Here is a 23914-nt window from a genome sequence, read left to right on the forward strand (position 1 = left end):
GTTGTTGCTGTGTGCATTTAAGTTATTTCAGACTTGTGGAGACAAAGGCGAACCTATCCTGGGGTTTTCTTGACATGTTTCTTTAGAGGGAGTTTCCCATGGCCATCGTCTGAGGCTGAGAAAGTGTGATTTCCCCAAGGACACCCTGTGGGTTTCCATGGCTGAGCTGGGATTTGAATCCTGGTCTCCAGAGTCAAAGTGTAATGCTCAAACCATTACACCAGGCTGGCTCTCTGTTATATATATACAGTCGACCCTCTATATTCACAGATTTTTTTTTAATCTATGGAGTCAAGCATCTACAGATTGGAAATATTAAAATATATATATAAATTCCAAAAAGCAAAGCTTGATTTTGCCATTTTATGTAAGGGACACCATTTTACTGTGACATTGTATTTAATGGGACTAGAGATTTCACACATTTTGGTATCAACATGGGCTCCTAGTGCCAAAACCCTAGCAGATACTAAGGACCCACTGTGTACATTCACAGGTTGAGTTTCTCTCATCCAAAAATCAGAAATTTGAAATATTAAAAAAAAAACCAAACCTTTTTCATGGGGGCTAAGATAGTAACATCTTTGCTTTCTTGTGGTTCAGTTTACACAAACTTTGTTTCGTGTGCAAAGTTATTTTAGAATATTGTACAGAATTACTGGCTATGTGTGTAAGGTGTATGTGAAACATAAATTAATGTAATGTTTAGACTTGGGCCCCGTCTCTAAGATAGCTCATTATGTACGTACAGTATGTGGAAATGCAGATATTCCAAAATACAAAATACAAAACACTTATTGTCCCAAGCATTTTGGATAAGGGAGACTCAACCTGTATGTGTACACTCATTTTAAAGTGCCTTGAAATAAGTCCTTGTACCTCCTTATTTCACCATTGCCTCACTACATATTTTTGCTTCCAGGTTTTTAAAGGGAGAAAATATTTCAGGAAGGAAGGATTTAAAGGAAGAAAATTGCTCCCCTCCGTATGTTTTCTGCTAATGTGAAGCATTATTATCGCAAAGGCTAAACCTATGGAATAAACCCCCTTTAAAAACAGTGGCAGCCCCAGATCAGGGTGCCCAGAGATTTGCAACAGAGGTTTGCCCAACTTTTCCAGCATCTTCTCTCAGTCCTGCCAAGAGAAAATGGCGGTCCAGTTTGGAGAGACCTCACCTTTGAGCCTGCAGCCTGAGGAAAGTCCAAGCGTGAAAGCAGAGGAGCAGGATCATGTAGGCATCAAACTGAAGACAATATCCGTGGGGACACAGGAGGCCCCGTGCGTTGTCCGCGTGGGGACCCTCACGCAGTGTTTGAGCTGGGAAGCACCAACGACCACCATAAAGCAGGAACCCAACGAGGGTCTCTTGTCTCCAGGCTGGGACACCTCATGGCGGGAGTTTCTGGGGGACGCAGAGTCCTCCCACTCAGAGCAAGAAAACGGGCAACTGCTGGAGTCGATGCTTCCTCCACCCTTTGAGGAAATGGTAGCCAAGGGTTACCAGCCCAGAGAAGAACCGTTGAGCCAATCCTCGCTAGGTCTCAATGGTTTGACGCAGTTGGCTAATAGTAAGCCAGACACTGGAGAGATTGGCAACAGCAGGACCATGAAGGAAGAGAAGATGGAGGCTGAGGAGAGCGCCAACGTAAATGCCCAATGTCAGAGGTTCAGGCAGTTTTGCTACCCGCTGGCTGAAGGGCCCCGGGAGGTTTACAGTCATCTTTGGGATCTGTGCCACCTGTGGCTGCAGCCGGAGAGACGTACCAAAGAGCAGATCCTGGATCTTTTGATCCTAGAGCAGTTCCTGACCATCCTGCCCATGGAAATGCAGAGCTGGGTGAAGGAGAGGGGTGCAGAAACCTGCGCACAGGCGGTATCCCTGGCAGAAAATTTCCTGGAGGAGCAGCAAGAGGGTGAGAGCCAGGTAGAGCAGGTGAGAACGCAGCTGCTTTTGCCTCCTTTGCCTGGTTTTATATGTTAAGGTTTTTCAATCCTGCTATTTCCAGTTATCACACCAGGGGTTAGTCAGATGGTGAAAATAATCCAGGTAGAATCAGGTTTGATTCTTTGTTGGTCACATGAATTTCAAATGCATTTGATTAAGTTTGGAGAGGAGCTAGCAAAAAACCCCACTTAACCCAGGATTACTGAGCTCAGTTTTCCCTCTTGAGTTTTTCTAAAAGGTTCGCATTCTCAGCTGTGTGAATAACCGATGCAAATAGAGTCGGGATCAAACTCTGCATGCCTTGAACATGCTTCGAATAGATTTGCATCATCGACTCCATCTTTATTTGAGTGCTGGCACTTGTGAACAACAGAACACGCAGAGATGCAGTTCCATAGTGTGCACAACAAACCCAGAATGCACAGTTGCACTAAACAAAAAATCAAAGATATATCTGTAGTCTGTAAAATTAGTATGTAAAGAGATCTTGTAGTACCTCTGAGTCTAACTGGAAGAAAGAAGTTGACCACATGAACTTTTGTAGACTTACATGAAGCTATTTTTTGTGAGCTGCATGTGGCACTTGGGACCTTTAAGTACGGTTCCAGAAGCCCCCCTCTGTTAATTTTTTTTAAAGTTTTGGACTTTTTGACTTAGTGTATAAACTCAATGAAAATATATCAAAACCACAGCAGTTTGCTTTCCCTAATCCTGCAAAGCTGCCTAAATGGCAAAGAAGTTAAAAAAAAACAACTAAGCCCAAAATTGGCCAAAATAGCAACTTGAAGTGGAAAAGATTGTCGTTGTTATTTCAGGTGCCTGGGCTGCTCCGCGTGGTAGCCATGAATTTCTCCAATGCTGAGCCACTTTCATCAGGCAGCACACAGAGACATCCCGGCAGAAAAGTGAAGGAGGAGGGGGAAGAGACAGAGCCATGGCATGTCAGTTCAGTGGGTAAGATCTTGGTGGTGGTGGCAACTGATGGTGTGGCTGGTTTTATAAAAGGACGACGTTCGAGGCATTATTTGAGCAAATGGCTCTCTGTAGCTTCTAGACACAGGGGCTATGTGCTACTTTCAAACAGACAGGAAGCAGGATTGGCTCAAGATGCTTTGCTTCCTGAAGAAATGGGCAACATGGCACCATTTCCACCCACTCACCCATGTTTCCACAGACTGGTAGTAGATTCTTTCTTGGTCCTGGTGATGGAATGAGAATCCTTCCCCACATCAAAGGATGGAGCTACCCTGCAGAAAAAAAGCAGTTTGACCCCACTTTAAGGCTGTAACTGCATCCTATGGAGTCCTGGGACTTATAGTTCTACAAGGTTTTTAGCCTTCTCAGCCAGAGGGCATTCTGGTGGTTCTTATAGGAGGAATGACAGAGTTCTTCCTGTGTGCTGTTAACACTGAGGTTGAAGGGGAGGAAACATTTATGTAAGGGGAATTGTTACTATTGTTGTGTGCCTTCACGTGGTTTCTGACTTATGGTGACCCTATCATTGGTTTTTCCTTGGCAAGAAGAGGTTTGCCATTGCCTTCCCCTGAGGCTGAGAGTATAGAGTTTATCACATGGGAGGGAAGAGGCCAAATCCCATGCAAAAACGGGGTTTAAATCCAGGAAAATCCCACAAAAGAGGGATTCTTTTCAGATGATGTCGCACACATTGAGCATCCCAAAAGTAAAAAGCTGCCAATTTTGCCCACTTTCTGCACAGGTTAATGTCGGGTTAATGCTCAATTGGTCTGACGTCGTCTGAAAACAACCCCGCTTTTGCGGGATTTCCCCAAGATTTAAATCCACTTTATCCGCAGGATTTGGGCACTTTGCCTCCCATGTAATAAGGTCTTTAGTGACTTGCCCAATGTCACCCAGGGAGTTTCATGGCCAAGCTGGGATTCAAACCATGGTTTCCATGGTTCCGGCCCAGCATTCAGACCACTACATTATGCTGGCTTATATGGGGTCATATTACAAGAAAAGATATTCCACCTGAACATTAGGAAGACCTTCTTGACTGTAAGAGCTGTTTGACAGAGGAATGGACTGCTTCGGAAGGTGGTGGCCTCCTTCTTTAGAGGTCTTTAAACAAAAGTTGGGGTGGACATATTCCAAGAGTGGTTTAGCTGTGCATTCCTGCATGGCAGAGCATCAGGCTAGAAGGGCCTTCCACCTGTAAGAATCTATTATTTTAATTTTATTTATTTATTTATTGAATTTACATCCCCCTTCCCTTAAATGGGATTTAAGGCAGTTTACAATAATTTGTAAAAGATTAAGGCAATACATTTTTTTACAAAGTTTAAAAAAATTAAGTGAAATTATTTTTAAAAAACACTGAAAACAATGAAACCCACTGGATAACCTTGGGCAAGGCATACTCTCTCAGCCTCAGGGGAAGACAATGGTAAACCTCCTTTGAATGAATCTTGCAAAAAAATAAAATAAAAACCATGATAGGTTTGCCCCATGATAGGTTCGCCTTGAACTCCATGATAGGTTCCAAAATAAATTGAAGGCACACAACAACAACAAAAACTTAAAACGTATTTTTTTTTGTGTGTGTGTCCAATTAGTAGAACTGGAGTTCTACCAGCCTAATACTACAAGGGGATTCTGGCCAACTTCACGTAATGGCTGTTGTTCTCATGCCTTGCCCTTGTGGGCTTCCCAGAGGTAACGTGTTGGCTGGAAAAGATAGGAATTTGATCGGCTCCAACCCAGCTGGTCTTATGTTCTGCTGTATCAGAACAAAACCCTTTATAATATGATATGAATTTGCCCTGCTGGGTCAAATGAGAGGTCTATTTAGATCAGTTTCTTGTTTCCCACAGAGGCCAATTGTAGGCCTGAAGAAAGTAGGGGGAAAAAAGGTGCAGCTTATTTCTGTTTTTGCACCACTGGTAAGCAAAGTTCTCTAAACATGCATAAAATCCCGACAATGGGTTTTTATCCTACTACTGTGGTGCTTGGGAAAGTTCCTAAGACTACAGCTCCCAGATTTTCCTAGGCTGTTCTGGCCACATTCCCCTGCACCTTCTTCTCCTATCTCAACAAAAATAAGTTTTGCACTTCCGTTTGGTGCAGCCTGTGTCTCTCAGCACTTGCTCACTCCCAACCTAAAGCAAAGATCTTTGAAAGCCTGTATATACCTGCCAAGATAGGATAATATTTTATGCATCTGATGGAGTGAACTCTTGATTATGTGCTTCAAGCTGGAGCTTTCCAGATATTTTAAACCACAGCTCCTATCAATCTAAACAAGCATGACTGGTAGAGACGATGGAAACTGTGGTCCATCCACCTTCAGAAGGCCACAAGTTCCCTGGTCTCACCTTATATCAAACCTGTAAGTTATTGCCCACATGGCTGGTGATAGGATTGAGGCTCAGAGAAACTAGCTTGCCTAAAGGTATATCTACACAGAAGAAATAATGCAGTTTGACACCACTTTAAGTGCTGTAGATCCATCCTATGAAACCCTGGGAGTTGTAGTTTTATAAGATCTTTAGCCTTCTCTACCAAAGGGTGCTAGTCAAAACTGCAAATCCCAGGATTCTGTAGTATGCAGGTAAAGTTGTGTCAAACTGCATTATTTCCGTAGTGTAGATGCACTAGTAAGTTCATGAGATGTACCCTTTGGAAACCTGGTAAGTTCATGACAAATGTAAGTTTCCAATACGCTTCTTTCACTGTGTTTCTCATTTGATGCTATACTTGGACCTTATCATGCTTCTCTTTTAATTCTATTAGATGATGGCCCAGTGAGTAATAATGAAAGAAAACTATGTGACATGTCCTTGGAAAGAACAAGCCATCGAGAGCTGGAAAAGAAACTGAAGGGTCAAGATGAGCTAGCAGTGCAAGAGAGAATGCAAAGTCAGAAGTGGAGGAATAAATCCAATGCCTTCCAAGTTATTAGCTATCATGAAATTGCCATGCAGCAAAGACTGCACAAAGGCAAAAGACACAACCGGTGCAGCGTGTGTGGGAAAAACTTCAGGAATGAATCCAACCTGATTAGACATTGGAGAACCCACCCAGGAGAAAAACCCTACAGATGTTCAGACTGTGGGAAAATCTTCTGCTGGATCTCGCAGCTGGATAGACATCGGAGAACCCACACAGGTGAGAGACCATATAAGTGTTTGGAGTGTGGGAAAACCTTCACTTGGAGCTCCCATCTGAAGAGTCACAGGAGAATCCACACAGGGGAGAAGCCATACGAATGCTCCCTCTGCAACAAAACGTTCCTTAGCAGCTCAGGTATGATCCGGCATCAGAGGACCCACACGGGGGAGAAACCTTTTAAATGCTCTGACTGTAGCAAAAGCTTCGGTGCCAAATCGAGCCTGGTCAGCCATCAGACCATCCACACAGGGGAGAGATCCTATCAATGCTTAGAGTGTGGGAAAAGCTTCAACCGGAGTCACACACTGGTTAGACACCAGAGAATCCATGACACAGAGAAGCCATACAAGTGCTCCGAATGTGGAAAGAGCTTCACACTGATCCAGCATCTCCTGAGACACCAGAGGAACCACACAGGAGAGAAGCCCCATCAGTGCACAGACTGTAGCAAAAGTTTCCTTGATAAATCGAGCCTCATGAAACATCAGAGGATCCACACGGGCGAGAAATCCTTTGCTTGTTCGGACCGTGGGAAAAGCTTCAGTCAGGGCCAGCATCTTCTAAGGCGTCAAATAGTTCACACAGGAGAGAGCTTTTAGGACTCTTCCATTGTTCCAGGCTGTGCAACTGCAGAAAAAAATTTTTGGATATGGTGTTAGCTTTGTTTAATAGAATCCCTGCTTTAATGTTTTTGTGTGTGGTTTAAATCCAAGTTTCTAGCCTTTGTAACCACAAAGGCAGTGAGCTCTAAAGTGTCTGAGCAATGCCCAGTGAAATCTCCAAAGTCCAAGGGGAACCAAATGGCAAGATCTTCAAGAAACACATGAAGTTTTCAAAAACACTTTCTGCCGGCAGGAACTATTTAAGAAAAGTTTACTGTTTACTGTCTCTGAATCGAAAGACTGAGTAGACCCACTGTGGCTAACAAACACCTCTTGATAAACCTATCCTCTTTTAGGGGCGTTGTAGACTGAATCTACACTACCCAGTCATGTTTGGTACCACTTTCATTACCAAGGAGTTCTGGGAACTGTGCTTTGGTAAAGGATTGAGAATTCTCTGCTAAGAGAGCTCTAGTGCTGGAGTTCAGGAGAGTGGACCACAGAGGTTGTGTTGTTATTATGCCTCTTCAAGTCTGAAACACACTGTAGAAATAATCCAGTTTGAGACCACTTTAACTGCCCTGGCTTAATGCTAGGGAATCCTGGGAATTGTACTTTATTGTGGCACAGGAGCTCACTGACAGAGGTGGTTTTGTCTCACAAAACTACAGTTCCCAGAATTCCCTAGCATTGAGCCAGAGCAGTTAAACCGGTCTCGAACTGCATTATTTGGCAATGTGTTTTGGACCCAAAATAAAAATAAAAAATCTGGGTTTTTCTTTATTGTCTCTAGGGACTTTATCACACAAGGTAATAAATCATAATTAAAGCAAGGCATTAGAGTTTTTGGCTAGTACTTATCTTACAAAGTCGTGTCTGTTCAGTTGCTACTTTGCATTTCCTTTGTTTCTGCAGTGCACTTTTCATTAGCGGAGAAAACTCATCAATAGGTTCCTATTCCACGCCACTAATGATTGACAGATGTCACATGGCATGAGGGAGTGTGAGTCTTGTCCTCTTCCCCCTTGTCCTCGATATTCCCAAGTAGGATGAGAGTGTGTGGTTTAATTTTTTACTCCATGCCTTTCCTTTTTTATCTTTTCTTTTTGCTGTGATTGCATAATTACAGCAAAAATAAAAATAGCGAAAGGAATAGAGTAAAAACAACCTCAGCAAATGCAGGTATGTGCTGAAAGTATAGAAAGTGGGGTTACGGAGCCAGTGCAGAAGGGAGCATGGATTTGCCAAAGTGGTGCTCTCACGTGATTGAAGAGAAGTTTGCAAACTGGTATTTTCCCATTTCCTTCCCTAATACAATTATTGCAAGAAAAAAAGCTGGTGTGACAAAGTCCTAAAGACGAACTATGGTTTGTTGTCTTAAGCTTGTTTGGATGATGATGGACATACAGTATATGTATATATCTTATCTTTGTTCTCCCTGAACCGTTTATTTCTGCACGATAGTGACCTGATAAGTAAATGCACTTTCCATTAACAGTCAAAATACTCGCATTTTTCCCATTAAAGAAAGAATTTGAACTGTGCCTCCAAGCCATATTCTTTGGTGGTTGTTTTTGAAGGGAAATTTTTGAGATGGGGTTTAACACAGCTTGCATTCAAGAGTATGTTGGATGACATTTTAAATTAACAGTGTTGTAAACAGAGGAACATTGGTGGATGTGGCCAGGAGTTGCATGGATGGTCAGCATGAATTAGGTTCCTACCAAAGGCTGACGCTTCTGTGGGAGCCTCACTTGTTGAAATAGCTCTAATTGTTTTTGAGAGTTTTATCTACACACTGCAGAAATAATCCAGTTTGACACCACTTTAACCTCCATTGCTCAGTGCTATGAAATTGTGAGGATTGTTGTGGCACCAGAGCTCTCTGACAGAGAAAGCTAAACGTCTCACAAAACTACAGTTGCCAGAATTCCCTAGCATTGAGCCCTGGCAGTTAAAGCAGTGTCAAACAGGGTTATTTCTGCAGTGTGGATGCAACCCGAGAAGAAGGGAGCAAACCAGTGTGATGAAATGTGATGTTAGCTTCCTACATTGGAGTCATAGTCCATTGATCAACCCACAACACCACATTGGATCATGTTATTAGTTGTAATAAGAACTGCCCACTTGCCCATCAGTTCTCTGCTTGGCAAACAAGCGGGGAAAAGTTCAAAAGTTTTGTCACAGCTGAAAATTATAAGAGAGGTTTGATAAAGCTCCTTATGGTTTAGATCCAGACTATCTGGCATTCTGTTGGGGACGTTCACATGTATAAGCATCCCTTGTTGTGGTTGTGTGCCTTCAAGTCGTTTCTGACTTGCGGCAATCCTAAAGTGAACCTATCATGAGCTTATTTTGTGAGGCTGAGAGTATGTGACTGGTCCAAGGTGGCTTGGTGAGTTTCCATGGCTGAGCAGTTTGGGGAGGCACCCACACTCTTGGGCAGAGGAGGCTAAAGGCCTCGTAAAACAACAGATCCCAGGGTCCCATAAGCTGGAGCTGCGACACTTAAAAGTGGTGTCCAGCTGCATTATTTCTACAGTGTAGATGCACCTTCTGAATCCACTTTAACTTGCCATGGCTCCATCCTATGGAATCCTGGGATTTGTAGTTTTGGTCAAAGACCTTGTAAAACTACAAATCCCAGGATTCCATAGGCTAGAGCTGGAGCCCTTAAAGTGCATTATTTCTACAGTGTAAATGCCGACTCTTGATTCCAGTTTAACTTGTCATGGCTACATCCTATGGAATCTTGGGATTTGTAGTTTGGCGAGGCTCCCACACATTTGGGGCAGAGAAGGCTAAAGACCTTGTAAAACTACAACTCTCAGGATTCCATAGGCTGGAGCTGGGGCATTCAAAGGTGTGTCAAGCTGCATTATTTCTACAGTGTAGATGCATTGCTTTAGAAAGTTATCATTGCTTTAGAATCATAGAGTTGGAAGAGACCACAAGGGCCATCCAGTCCAACCAATCCCTTGCCATGCAATGATAACTTTCATAATGATCTCTTGTCATACAAACTAATGGGATCTGTGGCTTCTGAATACTGCAGCATCACTGAGGCACTTTAAGAGTTAAAAAGACCATAGAGAGGTGAGATTCCTAGAGCGGAACGGGAAGTTGCCAAGAAGGACTTCCGCTTCCTGTCCCGCCCACTTGGGAGGTTAAAGGTTGTGTTTTTTTCCCTAGTATATTGCTATTAATCCTAGCATTGCTTTTTATGCTTTCTGGAGGGAGCAGGGAATTTGGGGGCTGAGGAGAAGGAGCTGCCCTGAGTTCGAATTCTGGAGGGAAAGGTAAGTAAACAAGGTAAATAAACAATAAACAAATAAGGCTTATTAATAAATAAGGTAAATTAATAAGGTAAATAAATAAATAAGGATAAAAATAAGGTAATAAATTAATTACCTTATTAATTAAAAATTAATAAGGTAAACAAATAAGGTAACTAATTAGGCAAATAAATAAATAAGGTTAATTAATTAATAAGGTAAATAAATATGGTAATAAATAAAATTAAATAAGTAAATTAATAAATAAGATCAATCAATCAATAAGGTAAGTAAATAAGGCAATAAATAAATAGGGTTAAAATAAGGTAAATAAATAAGGTAATAAATTAAAAAGGTAAATAAATAGATAAAGTAAATAAATAAGGTAATAAATAAATTAATTAATAAGGTTAATTAATTATAAATAAATAAGGGACATACATACATAAATAAGGTAAATGAATAAGGTAAATAAAAGGGCAGGGGTGGTTGGTCTGAGTGTTGGACTCTGGAGAGCTAGGTTTGAATCCTGGCTCAGCCACGAAACCCCACTGGGCGACCTTGAGCAAGTCACACTCTCTCAGCCTCAGAGGAAGGCAATGCCGGCAAATCCCCTCTGAAGAAATCGTGCCAAGAAAACTCCAGGATAGTTTCACCTTCTAGAAGTTAGAAATGATTTCAAGGCACACAACAACAGCAGCAAGAGATTGTAATAATAATAACAACAGCAGCTGCAGCCACAGATTTATTGGTTTGGGGGCATTGAGTTCTTTGATATTGGGTGGGTTTAGATCTTTGTAAAGTTTGTTGGGTGAGGAAGATTCTAGCTTAAATACAAGGCTCAGGGCCTATTCACACAATGCAATTACAGTGCTGTGATCCCCCCCCCCCTTTAGCTGCTATGGGATTTGTAGTTCAGTGAGGCACTAGAGCTCTGAGGCTGAGAATTCTCAGTGCTGCCTCCTTCAGCTGCAAACAGTGTGATGCGGCAGCTAAAAAGGTCAATGCGATTCTAGGCTGCATCAATAGAAATATAGTGTCCAGATCAAGGGAAGTAATAGTACCACTCTATTCTGCTCTAGTCAGACCTCACCTGGAATATTGTGTCCAGTTCTGGGCCCTACAATTCAAAAAGGATGTTGAGAAACTGGAGCATGTCCAAAGGAGGGCCACCAAAATGATGGTCTGGAAACCATGAAGCCCTATAAGGAACAACTTAGAGAACTGGATATGTTTAGAAGAGACATTTAAGATGTGATATGATAGCTCTGTTTAAGTATTTGAAGGGGTGTCACATTGAGGAGTGAGCAAGTTTGTTTTCTGCTGCTCCAGAGACTACTAGAACATGGAACAATGGGTGCAAGCTACAGGAAGAGATTCCACTTCAACATTAGGAGGAACTTCCTGACAGTAAGGGCTGTTCGACAGTGGAACAAACTGCTTTCTCGGAGTGTAGTAGTGGAGTCTCCTTCCTTGGAGGTCTTTAAACAGAGGCTGGATGGCCATCTGTCGGGGGATGCTTTGAGTGAGAGTTCCTGCATGGCAGAATGGGGTTGGACTGGATGGCCCTTGTAGTCTCTTTCAGTTCTATCATTCTGTGAAATTCCAGGATGTTGCCATGACAGTAAAAGCGTAATCAAAGGGTGCATCTACACTGGAGAAACCATGCAGTTTGACACCACTTTAAGGGCCATAGCTCCACTCAGGGATGTGTACTTTTACAAGGTCTTTGGCCTTCTCTGCCAAAGAAGGCTGGTGCCTCACACAAATCTACAAAACCTGGGATTCTATGGGATGGAGCCATGGCAAATTGAAGTGACGCCAAACTGCATTTGTTTCTACAGAGTAGATTTACCTATAGTGGCATGGAAATCAACTGCTTTAAAGGATATAATATTAATGTCAAACACTTTCCCCTTCCTTTTCTGGGGTCTGTGGACGCAACTGGATATTTTTTGTCCCTTCCCCAAGTCTGGTAGGAGTGGGCTGTCAAATTACCAAACAGGTGGATGTGGCTGAATTGGAAAGAACAATGAACTGATAGATCATGAGGCAGCTTGATGAATTTTTTCTTGCAAGGAGGACACTGGAATTTTAGACGGAGCTGAAAGAAGACACACCCTGGCTGAAAGGCAACAGAAAATCCCTTCTTGCCCACACGTCCATGGATACAACAATATCGACAGGTAAGTGTTTACATTTAGGCCAGAACTGTCTGTGTGTCTTGAAACCACAGCTGAGCATTGGATTGGTATATTTTACTCCATTTCTGATGTCTTCACATACATTCTTTCAACGGCAAATAAAGACATTCTTGTGCTGGCAGGCCTTTGCAAACTGATAAGAGCTGGGAATGTCGTGCTATTTAATTTTTAAGGTTTGTATTTTTAACATACTCTATGTTAATGCATTACTGTTGTAACTTTTAAAATGGCTGAGTTGTTTTTAAAATTTTATATTTTTGCATTTTAATGTTGTACTGTTTTTAAAAGGTATTGTTTTAAATCTGCTGCTTGCCGCCTTGAGTCCCTATATTGGGTGAAAGGTAGGATCTAAGAAAATAATAATAACAATAACAATAATAATACATCCCCCAAAATTAACAGGATTTGGGCTGTCTTAGTTATTGCTCTTCTGTTTTCATGTCATCCCTTGGGGACTAGTCCTATCATTAGATAGACAGAAGGAGTTGCCTCAAATTGTTGTTTTGAGATGTTATGGAAGGGCATCATATTGTCAGTTATTTGCCTTTATAATACAGTCTGCCTTCGCCTTACGCACCCTTGCTGTACGTGGATTTAAGCTTATATGGGCGGCGAGCAGTGAGGGACACAATGGAGCACGCATCGGGAGTGTGCCACCATTGAAATCAGTGCGACTCCAGCATACACTAAATTTGCCTTACACAAGGGGGTCCATAATGGATCCCCTATGTATGTCAAGGGCAGACTGTATGGGACAGCATCCCATTAGTGACTTAGGTAAGCATAAGGCCCTTTAAATGGGGCACAGAGGACTGTTCTCTTGTCCTTGCCCTCTGTCCAAAAGCCTCCAATGCCTAGTAGTGCCATATCTCTGGAAGCTCTGTTGTTGATGGTTGTCACTAGATGGAAGAAGAGAGAGAAGGAAAGTGATTCAGGCCAGTGATAAGGAAAGTGATTCAGAAAAATCCAGCTGCTCTCAGCTCCTGGGGAAAGAAAAGCTAGGTACCCTCCATTTGAAATCACGCCCTCATTTCTTTCCCCAACTGAGCTGAGACAAACCGCTTCACTATGGTCTAAATTGTCTTCCTTTCTCACCAGTAAGTGATGACTGCAGGGGCCCATCTTGGAGCTTGACAGTTGCTGAGAGGAAGTTGCTACAGACTTGCAGGATCTTGGCCCTTGTCTTTTTAGTAGCCAAGGTGAGGAGATGTGCTTGTGGGTGTTTCAGCCCCAGGTGCCAAAGTAACTTGGCTGGTTCTGAGTACTACAAACCTTAACTGGTGATAGTGGGGCTTTTCCTATATCTCTGGAAGAAAATGTTTTAGGCTGGCCCTATATCTTATTGATACCTTCTAGAAACCAACATCTCAGTTTTCCTTTTTGCTATAAACTTATGAACAGCATGACAAAGCGGCTCTCTTTAGGAGGATGGCTACTTGCAAGGACATAGCCGGGGGGGGGTTGGGGGGTCGGAACCCCACCTATCAGGCCCTGGGGGCGTTCAAGCTCCTTCCTCCCCCCTCCCCTCCATTAAAACCACGGCGAGGGAACAGAGGAAAGACAAAACAAAAGTTCCCCTTTTCCCTCTGCTCCGTGGCTTTAATGGAGGGGGGAGGGAGGAGGGAGGAGGAAGGAGCTTGAACGCCAGTTGCATGCTCAGAGAGGGAGGGAGGGAGGGAGTCCCTGTGACTCCTTTCGCTTTCGTTTCCTTCAGAGTCCGGCTTCCACTCCTCCTCCTCCTCCTCCCCCTTCCTCCCTTGTGCTTTTGCAGAAGAAGGAAGAAGAAGGGAAGGAAGGGAAAAAAGGAAGGAAGAATAAGAGGGAGGGAGAACTGAAGAAAAGAAGGAAAAGAAAGGGAGGAAGAGGAAGGGGAGAAAGGAAGAAAGAAAAAAGGAAGGAAGGAAGGAAGCTTCTAAAAGGAAATATAAAAGAAAGAAAAGGTGACTTCTAACTTTTAGCTGTTATATCCATGTACAAGATAGAATAATAATAATAATAATAATAATAATAATATCCCTTACCCAAAATGCTGAGGATTAGATGTATTTTGGATTTTGGAGTTTTTCAGATTTTGGTATATTTATATACAGTATGTCTAATGGGATATACTGGGAGATGGGATCCATGTATGTTTCATATGCATCTCATAATTGTAGAAAGATATACTATAGATTAATGCTATGGAAAATCACCACCTTGAGTCTGTATATTGGGAGAAAGGCGGGATAAAAGAAAATAACAACAACAACAATATCTGGGTATTGTAGTTTTGTGAGACATTTAGCCTTCTTTGTCAGAGAGCTCTGGTGGCACAACATACTACAAATCGCAGGATTTTCCATAGCATTAAAGCAGTGTCGAACTGGATTATTTCTGCAGAGTGCAGCCTTATTAAACTGCAGTTCCCATCAGTCTGTGGTGCTGCTGGATGATGGGGCCTGCAGTCTAGCATTGCCTGGAGCAGGGCCATAGGACTCCACAGCCCCGATTCATCATCTTAGATTGATTCCATATATTAATTAATTAATCATAAAATCATAGAGTCGGAAGAGACCCCACGAAGGGCCATCCAGTCCAACCCCATTCTGCCATGCAGGAACTCTCCATCAAAGCATCCCCACTGACATGCTAAAAAGGGGCCAGCTAACTGTATGTTATTCTATTTGTCTTTTAAAAAAGAGAAAAAACAAGGCTGGAAGGAAGCCTCTTGCCTTTTTGCATCACAGACCCACCTCTTTTTTGTTGTTGCAAAAATCCAGAAATGACTGTTTTTGAAAACATGAATCCATTCTCAGGAGAAATGTCCAGAGTAGAGTGAGTCTCCTTTCTCTGGACTTCCAAAACCCCAAACTGACCCTGAGAGCATCTGGTCTGACCCCCAACTCAAGGAAACTTGGAAATCCTGAAGGTTTAGATCAATTACTGAATTATTGGCCTGTTACAGACAGCCAAAATAAAGCTGCTTCGAGTCACAGTGGAGGTATGGTGTTTCAATGATGCATGCGTCCTAAGAGTCCAGAGGTCGCACCAAAGCCACACTCCAGCCCTAAAGACTGGAACGTGGCTTTGGTGTGGCTTCTGGACTCTTAAGACGTATGTATCATTGAAACACCATACCTCCACTGTGACTCGTAGCAGCTTTATTTTGGCTGTCTGTAACAGGTAATTGAATTATACAAGGCATAGTGGTCTCAGGGTTTTGCTGAAGCTCAGTATGCAGAAGCACAACATTATTTTAAAAATATTGTGCATTAAATTACCTTCAGTCTATGTCTAAGATGGACACCTCCATTACATAATTTGTTGAGAATGCTTTGACTGGGAGTTCCTGCATGGCAGAATGGGGTTGGACTGGATGGCCCTTCTAGGGGTCTCTTCTAACTCTATGATTCCATGATTCTGTAGCACTCTGAGCCTACTGTGATTTTAATAGTTTTTAAATGTATAAAGGTATAAAGTCTTATAATGTAAGCCATGCACTGATGGACTATTGCACTATAATGTTTTATTGATTGATTTTATACCCTGCCTTTCTCCCAAAATAGGATTCTCTTAAAGGGGTTTGTTTAATATAAAAAGAAAGGAACGTATAATGGCTTGGAATTAAAAATTATGGTAGATAGATAGATAGATAGATAGATAGATAGATAGGTCTTGGAATTAAAAGGTGTGTGTGTGTGTGTGTGTGTCTCAAAATTAAAAAATCCCTCTTGAAAGTGGGAATGAAATGTTGTGTGGATGCAGCCTGGGTTCGTAGCTCAGCTCAGATGTTGGAATACAGTGTCTCAAAGCATGAGCAGAGTGTCTCTGAGCATGAACAGAGTGGCTGCCGCTCATTGCTCGAGCAGCTGCACTTTGCTTTATCAAGCTGAATTTATCTGATGTAAACACCTTCAGAGGAAGGACTCAGTTTGCATCTGCACTGAAAAAATAATCCAGTTTGATGCCACTTTAACTGCCCTTGGCTCCATGTTGTGAAATGCTGGGATTTGTAGTTTGTTGTGGCACCTGACAGATGACTCAACTACAGTTCCCAAGATTCCATTGCACGAAGCCATAACGGAAGTTAAAGTGGTGCCATCAAGGTGTCGAGGGTAAACGCTCGACCCTCTTTTTGTGTCTTGGGGGGGCTCTTAGCCTCTCAAAATGGTGGCACTTAGTCTTGACCCCCCCTTCCCAAAATCCTGGCTACGTCCTTGCTACTTGAACCCAGTGCCAGTAGTATCAGGCTAGCAGTCCTTCTCTCTTTGCCTTTGTCCCTTGTAGAATGTTCTGTCCTTCTGAAATAGGGACAGAGTTTTCAGGAATTTCTCATTCTCTCTCTTGAAGGTGGTGGGATTGTGAACGAGATCAAGCTGGAATGTTTTCCTCATGAAGTCTCAGTGACAAAAGAAGAGCAGGAGATCATGCCAGGCTCACATGAAGAGAATATTTCCTTCCCTATAAAAGAAGTGTATGAGAGTGAGTACCAGTGACTGACACAATAATGAGGAATATTCAGAATACATTACCTGTAAAGCAGAAATGATTACATATCTGTTGTGGCCAAATAGTAGGGCAAACTTTGATAGATCATAAGCCCTCTTTGGACTTCGGCAAACACATATAAATATAAAAATGCATGTACAACTACATATAATTTAATCCATTTTTTAGACATTGTGCTAAATAGGTTCCATGTGTATCTAGTTCATCTTGGGCAGGGGTAGGCAACCTTTTTGAGCTGGGGGCCGAGTTGCTGTTCCTCAGACAACTGGGGGGCCGAAGCCAAAAAATAAATAATTAAATAACTTTTAAAAATTAAATATATAAATAAACCAGGACAAATGTAGGACAAAATTTTCAAATGGAAGACACTTTTTTTAAAAAAAAAATGGAGGACACGTGAAAAAATTTGCTGATTTTTAAAAAATGTTAGTATAAATGCATGTTTCTGAGGCTTCTATAGATAATTGCCCCCCAAAGGCCCCAGCGGCAATCAGCGGCAGGACCGGGCTGGGGCCGGTCCCAAGGCCTCGCCGGGCTGCATCCGGCCTGCGGGCCGCAGGTTGCCTACCCCTGATCTTGGGCATACCTGTGGCATATGTGACAGAAATCTCATAGCCTGGGATACCACCTCTAAGAAGGCACTGCCTTATGTATTAGTGCTCCAGACCACACTCCTCTGTAGTACCACAAGCAGAACTGTTGCAATCTACTTTAAATCCTAGATTAGTCAATACTGGTGAAGGCTGTCTTCCCAATACAGGTGCACTTCAATTAACAAAGCCTCTGACTCCATTTCAGAGTCTTTTTACCCCTACCCAGTCCTCACATTCCCTCTTTGTGCTCTGTCTTGTTGGAGGTTTTTCAGCCACATCAGCATGATGAGGATGGTGAAGGAGTCTAAGAGAAACAGAGTTCTTCAGTACTGGATAGTAGCAGCATGACTTGTAGTAGAAATTGCCATATAGCTTGAGCTGGGAAAGAGCAGGATTCTGCTGTAGCTGTGAGTGTGTGCCCACAATAGACAAGCTGCCTCCAGAATCCCTCCCTGAGCATTTGTGAACAGGAAAACAAAACAAAACGGAAAAGCAGATAAGTCTCCCTTGCCAGCGGCACTCAGCATGTTGAAAAAGCATCGATTTAGCCACCAGAATGGAAATTCTAAGAAAAGTGCAGTGCAGTGAAAGAAAAAAAAAATCACCCCGGATCCCTTTTGGCTGAGATAGTGATACCTTTTCTTTCTGATGGTTCAGTGTACACAAACTTTGTTTCATGCACAAAATTATTAAATATATATATATATAATTATCTTCAGGCTATGTTAATAAGGTGTATATGAAACATAAATGATTTTCATGTTTATCCCTTGGGTCTCAGTTCCCTCTTGTTATTCCCAAATCTGAGATAATCTGAAATCCAAAATCCTTTGGGTCCCAAACATTTTGGATAAGGGAAACACAGCCTGGATTAATATCTTGAATTGCGACTTTAGTGTATCTGGTTAAAGGCAATCATAGTTGTGGAAAGGACTCCCTACCTGATATTGTGAATGGCTGCTGCCTTTCAGTCTAGCCTGTGTAGGACTGAATGGGCCTATGATCTGACACAGAGCTTTGTATCTCAAGTAGAAAATCTGAATACCAGGCATTATTTCCTGTCTCAATAGAAGACAGAAGGGATTTTCTTTCCCTTTTTGAGGTAGAACTAACTTTTCAAGCTTCTCACTGACTCTCTCCCAAAGGTGTTGGTCTTGTGAAAGAGTCCAAGGTGGAACAGCATCAGCAGATGATCCCTGTGTCAGACAAAGAGCAGGAGGTCATTCCAGAAAGATACCAAGAGGATAAGACTTCATTTTCAACAGACACAGGTGATCAGAGGAACTGTGATGATGGCAGGGTTGAGAGAATTGTGGTTGGCCAACCACTCCAGCTGACTGTAGATATATATATTTCCACACTGTAGAAATAATCCAATTTGACACTACTTTAACTGCCATGGTTCAATGCTATGGAATTCTGGGAACTGGAGTTTGTTGTGCCACCGGAGCTGTCTTGACAGAGAAGGATAAATAGCTTACAAAACTACAATTCCCAGGATTCCTTAGCATTGAATCATAAAATTGGTATCAAACTGGATTATTTCCACAGTGCGATGCAGCCTGTGTGGCAGAATCAAGGTCGAATCCATGGGTGGACAACTGCCAGGGGTTGGGACAAGGGTGCATTGGAATGCATTAGAGGCTGCACTCCACAGCTGTGCCCATATTTGAAAAGTTACTACTACAATTATTATAAAGATTAAAATTAAAAACATACAAAAATCGACATTTAAACCAAATTAAATTACAGATTGAGACTCCTTTATCCAGAGTTTCAAAATCTGAAATACTCTAAAATCCAAAATTGGAGGAGCAACAGAGTCTTAATAACATAAACAACATTAAGATACTTACAGGAGGAAAAGAGGGAAATAGACAGATTCGGCAAGAACAACGTTGGTGTGGATGCTGAGATATGTTAGTACGTGACAGCAAGTGATGAAGAAGATGAGACGAGGAAGGGAGAGAGGATGAAAGACAAAGGTGTGGAATATAAAAAAGATACAGTTGGCCCTTCTTATACACGGATTTTTTATACACAGATTCAAACATACACGGTTTGAAAATGTTCAAAAAAAGTATAAATTTCAAATACCAAACCTTGATTTTCCATTTTTTATAAGGGACACCATTTTGCTATGTCATTATATTTAATGGGACTTGAGCACACACTGATTTTGTTATACATGGGGGATCTTGGAACCAAACCCCAGAGTATAACAAGGGTCCACTGTATAGGAAAGAGAAGACTAAAGGAAGAGATGAAATGAAGTTAATAGAACATGAAGTATGCAGTGAGAAGATTGAGAAAGATGTTTTATTATTGTTGAAAATAATTATATATAGACAATGGAATTGTTCAGATTTGTGGATATCAGATAAATGTGTATACATATGTTAAGTATGATTCTGTCAATAAAATTATATATATATGAATGAGAGAATCTAAGATTCTCTTACTATGTTAGGTTTCAAATCCTTCTTATCTCCCCTTTTTCCACAGGAGCATCTAGCTTTCCACCTCTGGGAAGCGCACAACCAAATTTCAACTGGAATGGAAATTTTCCTTCTCATCCGAGAATTCACTCCGGGGAGAAACCATATCAGTGTTCAGACTGTGGAAAGAGCTTTTCTTTCAGGTCCCATTTTGCTTCCCATCAGAGAACACACACAGGGGAAACGCCGTATAAATGTTTGGATTGTGGAAGGGGCTTCAAGCGGCGTGACACCCTTACTCTGCATCAAAGAATTCACACTGGAGAAAAACCTTATAAATGCTTGGAATGTGGCATGAACTTCATTAGGAAGACAACGTTTAATTTACATCAGACAGTACACACAGGGGAGAAACTGTATAAATGTTTGGACTGTGGCAAGAGTTTCAGCCGGCATTACACCCTAACGTTGCATCAAAGAACCCACACAGGGGAGAAGCCGTATAAATGCTTGGAGTGTGGGAAAAGCTTCCGACAGAGTGATTCCCTTTCTTTGCATCAAACAACTCATACTGGAGAGACACCATACAAATGTATGAAATGTGGAAAGAGCTTCAGCTGCAACAGAACCCTCGTGGGACATCAAATCATTCACACAGTGGGAAAACAGCATAAATGCTCTGAGTGTGGGAAAAGTTTTCTCCATAGCAAAAGCCTGATTTTGCATGAAAAGAAGCACACCGGAGAAAAGCCATATAAGTGTTTAGAGTGTGGAAAGGGTTTTTTTGACAATGGCACCCTTACGTCGCATCAGAGAAGTCACACAGGAGAGAAGCCTTATAAATGCTCAGAGTGTGGAATGACATTTCCTTACACTGGATCCCTAGCTTTACATCGGAGGATTCACACAGGAGAAAAACCGTATCAGTGCTCAGAGTGCGGGAAGAGTTTTTCTCAGCATGGATCTCTCATTTCACATCAAAGAATCCACACTGGAGAGAAGCCTTATAAATGTTCCGAGTGTGGAAAGAGCTTCAGGGACTGTACATACCTGGCTTCCCATCTTAAAATACATACAGGGGAGAAACCGTATAAATGTTTGGAGTGTGGAAAGAGCTTCATTGAGAGTCGTTACCTTATAAGACATCAAAAAATTCATATGAAGGAGGAGCACTATAAATGCTCACCTTGAGAAGCAAACTTTCATAGAATCATAGAGCTGGAAGAGACCACAAGGGCCATCCAGTCCAACCCACTGCCATGCAGGAAATCACAATCAAAGCATCGTTCTTTTCTGCGCGTATCACTTCCGTGGAGTCGCGTCCAGCAGAGCTGTTCAGGGTAGTAAGGGAGCTTACTCAGTTGCCCTCCTCCCTGAACTCTATTTTGGCACCATCCAAGGCCTGCTGCGACGAGTTTAACAACTTCTTCGCGGATAAAACCTCTCGGATAAGGACTGATCTTGATGCCAGCATTTCTTCAGGAACCAGAGTAGAGGTCTCCAGAGCTTCCGTGGACTTAGTTGTACTGGATCACTTTGAGTCTGTGAATACCGAGGATGTGGACAAGATCCTTCGAAGCGTTAGGAAGACAACATGTTCTCTCGATCCCTGTCCCTCGTGGTTAGCGTCTCGGGGGGCGGCAGCTGTAACTAGTATGTTACGCCGCATAATTAATGCATCATTCAGGGAAGGGCGATTTCCATCCAGCTTAAAATTGGCCATAGTAAAACCGCTGTTAAAAAAGTCCTCTCTTGACCCCCTGATGCACAATAATTATCGGCCTGTTTCGCTGCTACCTTTCTTGGGGAAGGTGATCGAGAGGGCGGTCGCCATCCAGCTTCAATCGGTCTTGGATGATACTGATTTTCTAGACCCATTTCAAACCGGCTTCCGGGCGGGCTATGGAGTTGAGACTGCCCTGGTCGCCCTGGTCGATGATCACCGTCTGAGCATGGAAAAGGGTAGCGTATCCCTGTTAGTGCTCTTGGACATCTCAGCGGCTTTCGATACCATTGACCATGGTATCCTTCTGGAACGCCTGGGAGAGTTGGGTATCGGGGGCACTGCGCTCCAGTGGTTCCGTTCCTACCTCTCGGGCAGGTTCCAGATGGTGCAGCTAGGGGACGTGTGCTCCGATAAGAGGCCCTTACATCTGGTGTCCCTCAAGGAGTGATTCTGTCCCCCATGCTATTTAACATTTACATGAAACCGCTGGGCGAGATCATCCGGAGACACGGGGCGCGGTGTTATCAGTACGCTGATGACACCCAAATATGTTTCTCTGTGTCTCCGACTGAAGCAGTGACCAAGGATAGCATCTCTCCTCTAAATGCCTGTCTGGAGTCAGTACAGTGAACCCTTGTTATACGCTGGGGTTTGGTTCCAAGATCCCCCGTGGATAACAAAATCCGTGTATGCTCAAGTCCCATTAAATATAATGACATAGCAAAATGGTGTCCCTTATATAAAAAGGGAAAATCAAGATTTGATATTTGAAATTTATACTTTTTTGGAACATTTTCAAACCGTGTATACTTGAATCCGTGTATAAAAAAATCAACGTATAAGAAGGGCCAACTGTAATGGGCTGGATGAGGGAAAACAGACTCAGTTTGAAACCAGAGAAAACGGAAGTGCTTATGATAGGTTCCCCGGGTCCGGGGATGGATATTTGTCCACCTGTCCTGAATGGGGTCACGCTCCCCTTGAAGGACTCTGTTCGCAGTCTGGGGGCGCTTCTAGACTCGTCACTCCACCTTACACCTCAGGTGGATGCGACGGTCAGGAGCACCTGTTATCAGCTTCGGTTGATACGCCAGCTGTGACCCTACCTGGGCCGGGGGGACCTTGAAACAGTGGTACATGCTCTGGTGACCTCTCAGTTGGATTTCTGTAATGCGCTCTACATGGGGCAACCCTTGTACCAAACTCGGAAGCTTCAATTGGTTCAGAACATGGCAGCTAGACTGGTCACTGGATCTTCCAGGACCAGCCATATAACACCTGTCTTGAAAGATCTACACTGGCTGCCTATTCGCTTCTGGGCACAATACAAGGTGTTGGTTCCCTATAAAGCCCTAAATGACTTGGGCCCAGGGTACTTGGAGGACCGCCTCTCCCCATACAATCCGCCCCGCGCTCTCAGGTAATCCGGGAAGCAACTGTTGAGAGTTCCAGACACAAAATATACTGTAACAGCACAGAGAGCATTTTCCATCTTGGCCCCACAGCTCTGGAACTCTCTTCCCGGCGAGCTCCGCTCAGCCACCTCCCTTGACCAATTTAGGAAGGAGTTAAAAACCTTCCTTTTCAAACAAGTCTTCCCCCAGACAGTGTAATTACCTGTACTCCCCCCTAACACACTGCACATGTAAGCTGATTCAGCTAGTTTGTACGTTTTTATCCTGTATTTTAACGTTGTGTATAATTGTTTTAAATTCTGCTTTTAACTGTTTTTTACTGATGCTGTTGTTGTTGCAATTGTATATTGCACTCTGCTTGTCACCCACTTTGATCTATTGGAAAAGCGGGTTAGAAATAAATTATTATTATTATTATATTATCCCCGACAGATGGCCATCCAGCCTCTGTTTAAAGACCTCTAAGGAAGGAGACTCCACTACACACTTGCTTTTATACTTTCATTTCTCAGTACATTCTCTTTTTCAAAAATCCACTAAAGGAGATTTTGATAAAGGCTTCAAATACGAAGAAGATTATGGTGGAAAATCAGAATTCTCTTCACTGAAGTTACTTAAGAACTTTCCACAGAAAGGTTCCAGATGACATAAATGCTGAATGCAAGGGGCAACTTTCCATTTAAAAAAATATTTTGATCTCCCTGCATCCCTAACTCCAATAAGAGCAACAGCTGGGGTGCAGCTCAAGTACCTTCACTGTGTTAGGAAGAAGGCCTGTTTTTGTGGCAGTGATATGTAGTGATATGTTTAAGCCACAGTTCACATATTTAAACCTAACCCATGACAATACGTCAGACTCTGTCCCTTGTCAGTGTGCTAAAAGGAATAAAAAATAGGAGGGTTGAGGGGGCGGGGAGAGGTTTTAAATAAAGAAACTGGAGTGTTTTTGTTTTTTGGTTCATTTTTTTCCTTATGTTTACATCAATATATCAGAAAAGTAAGTAGCAAAATGCAGTTAAGCTAGCTTAAATAATCATTGTCCTTTTAAAAAGTGCTCTTTTAAAACAAGTTTTTGTGGAACTTAAGTTAATTGAAGG

General features: G+C 42.5%; 1 protein-coding gene across 1 annotated transcript in view; it reads left to right on the forward strand.

The window, feature by feature from the left end:
- The window catches only part of LOC149320693 (uncharacterized), a 46423-nt gene extending 22546 nt beyond the window's left edge, over positions 1-23877 (forward strand). Inside the window, exons 7-13 of the mRNA XM_089500163.1 lie at positions 1060-1933; positions 2761-2899; positions 5699-6667; positions 13309-13356; positions 16487-16618; positions 18384-18509; positions 19744-23877. Coding sequence (XP_089356289.1) covers positions 1060-1933; positions 2761-2899; positions 5699-6667; positions 13309-13356; positions 16487-16618; positions 18384-18509; positions 19744-20867 — 3412 coding nt within the window. The 3' untranslated portion in view covers positions 20868-23877. The remainder of the gene's footprint in view (positions 1-1059; positions 1934-2760; positions 2900-5698; positions 6668-13308; positions 13357-16486; positions 16619-18383; positions 18510-19743) is intronic.
- Positions 23878-23914: the final 37 nt, after the last annotated feature.

The sequence above is a fragment of the Sceloporus occidentalis genome, unplaced genomic scaffold (genome assembly GCF_023333645.1).
Source record: "Sceloporus occidentalis isolate IW3139 unplaced genomic scaffold, rSceOcc1.0.p SCAF_1, whole genome shotgun sequence".
Classification (NCBI taxonomy): Eukaryota; Metazoa; Chordata; class Lepidosauria; order Squamata; family Phrynosomatidae; genus Sceloporus; species Sceloporus occidentalis.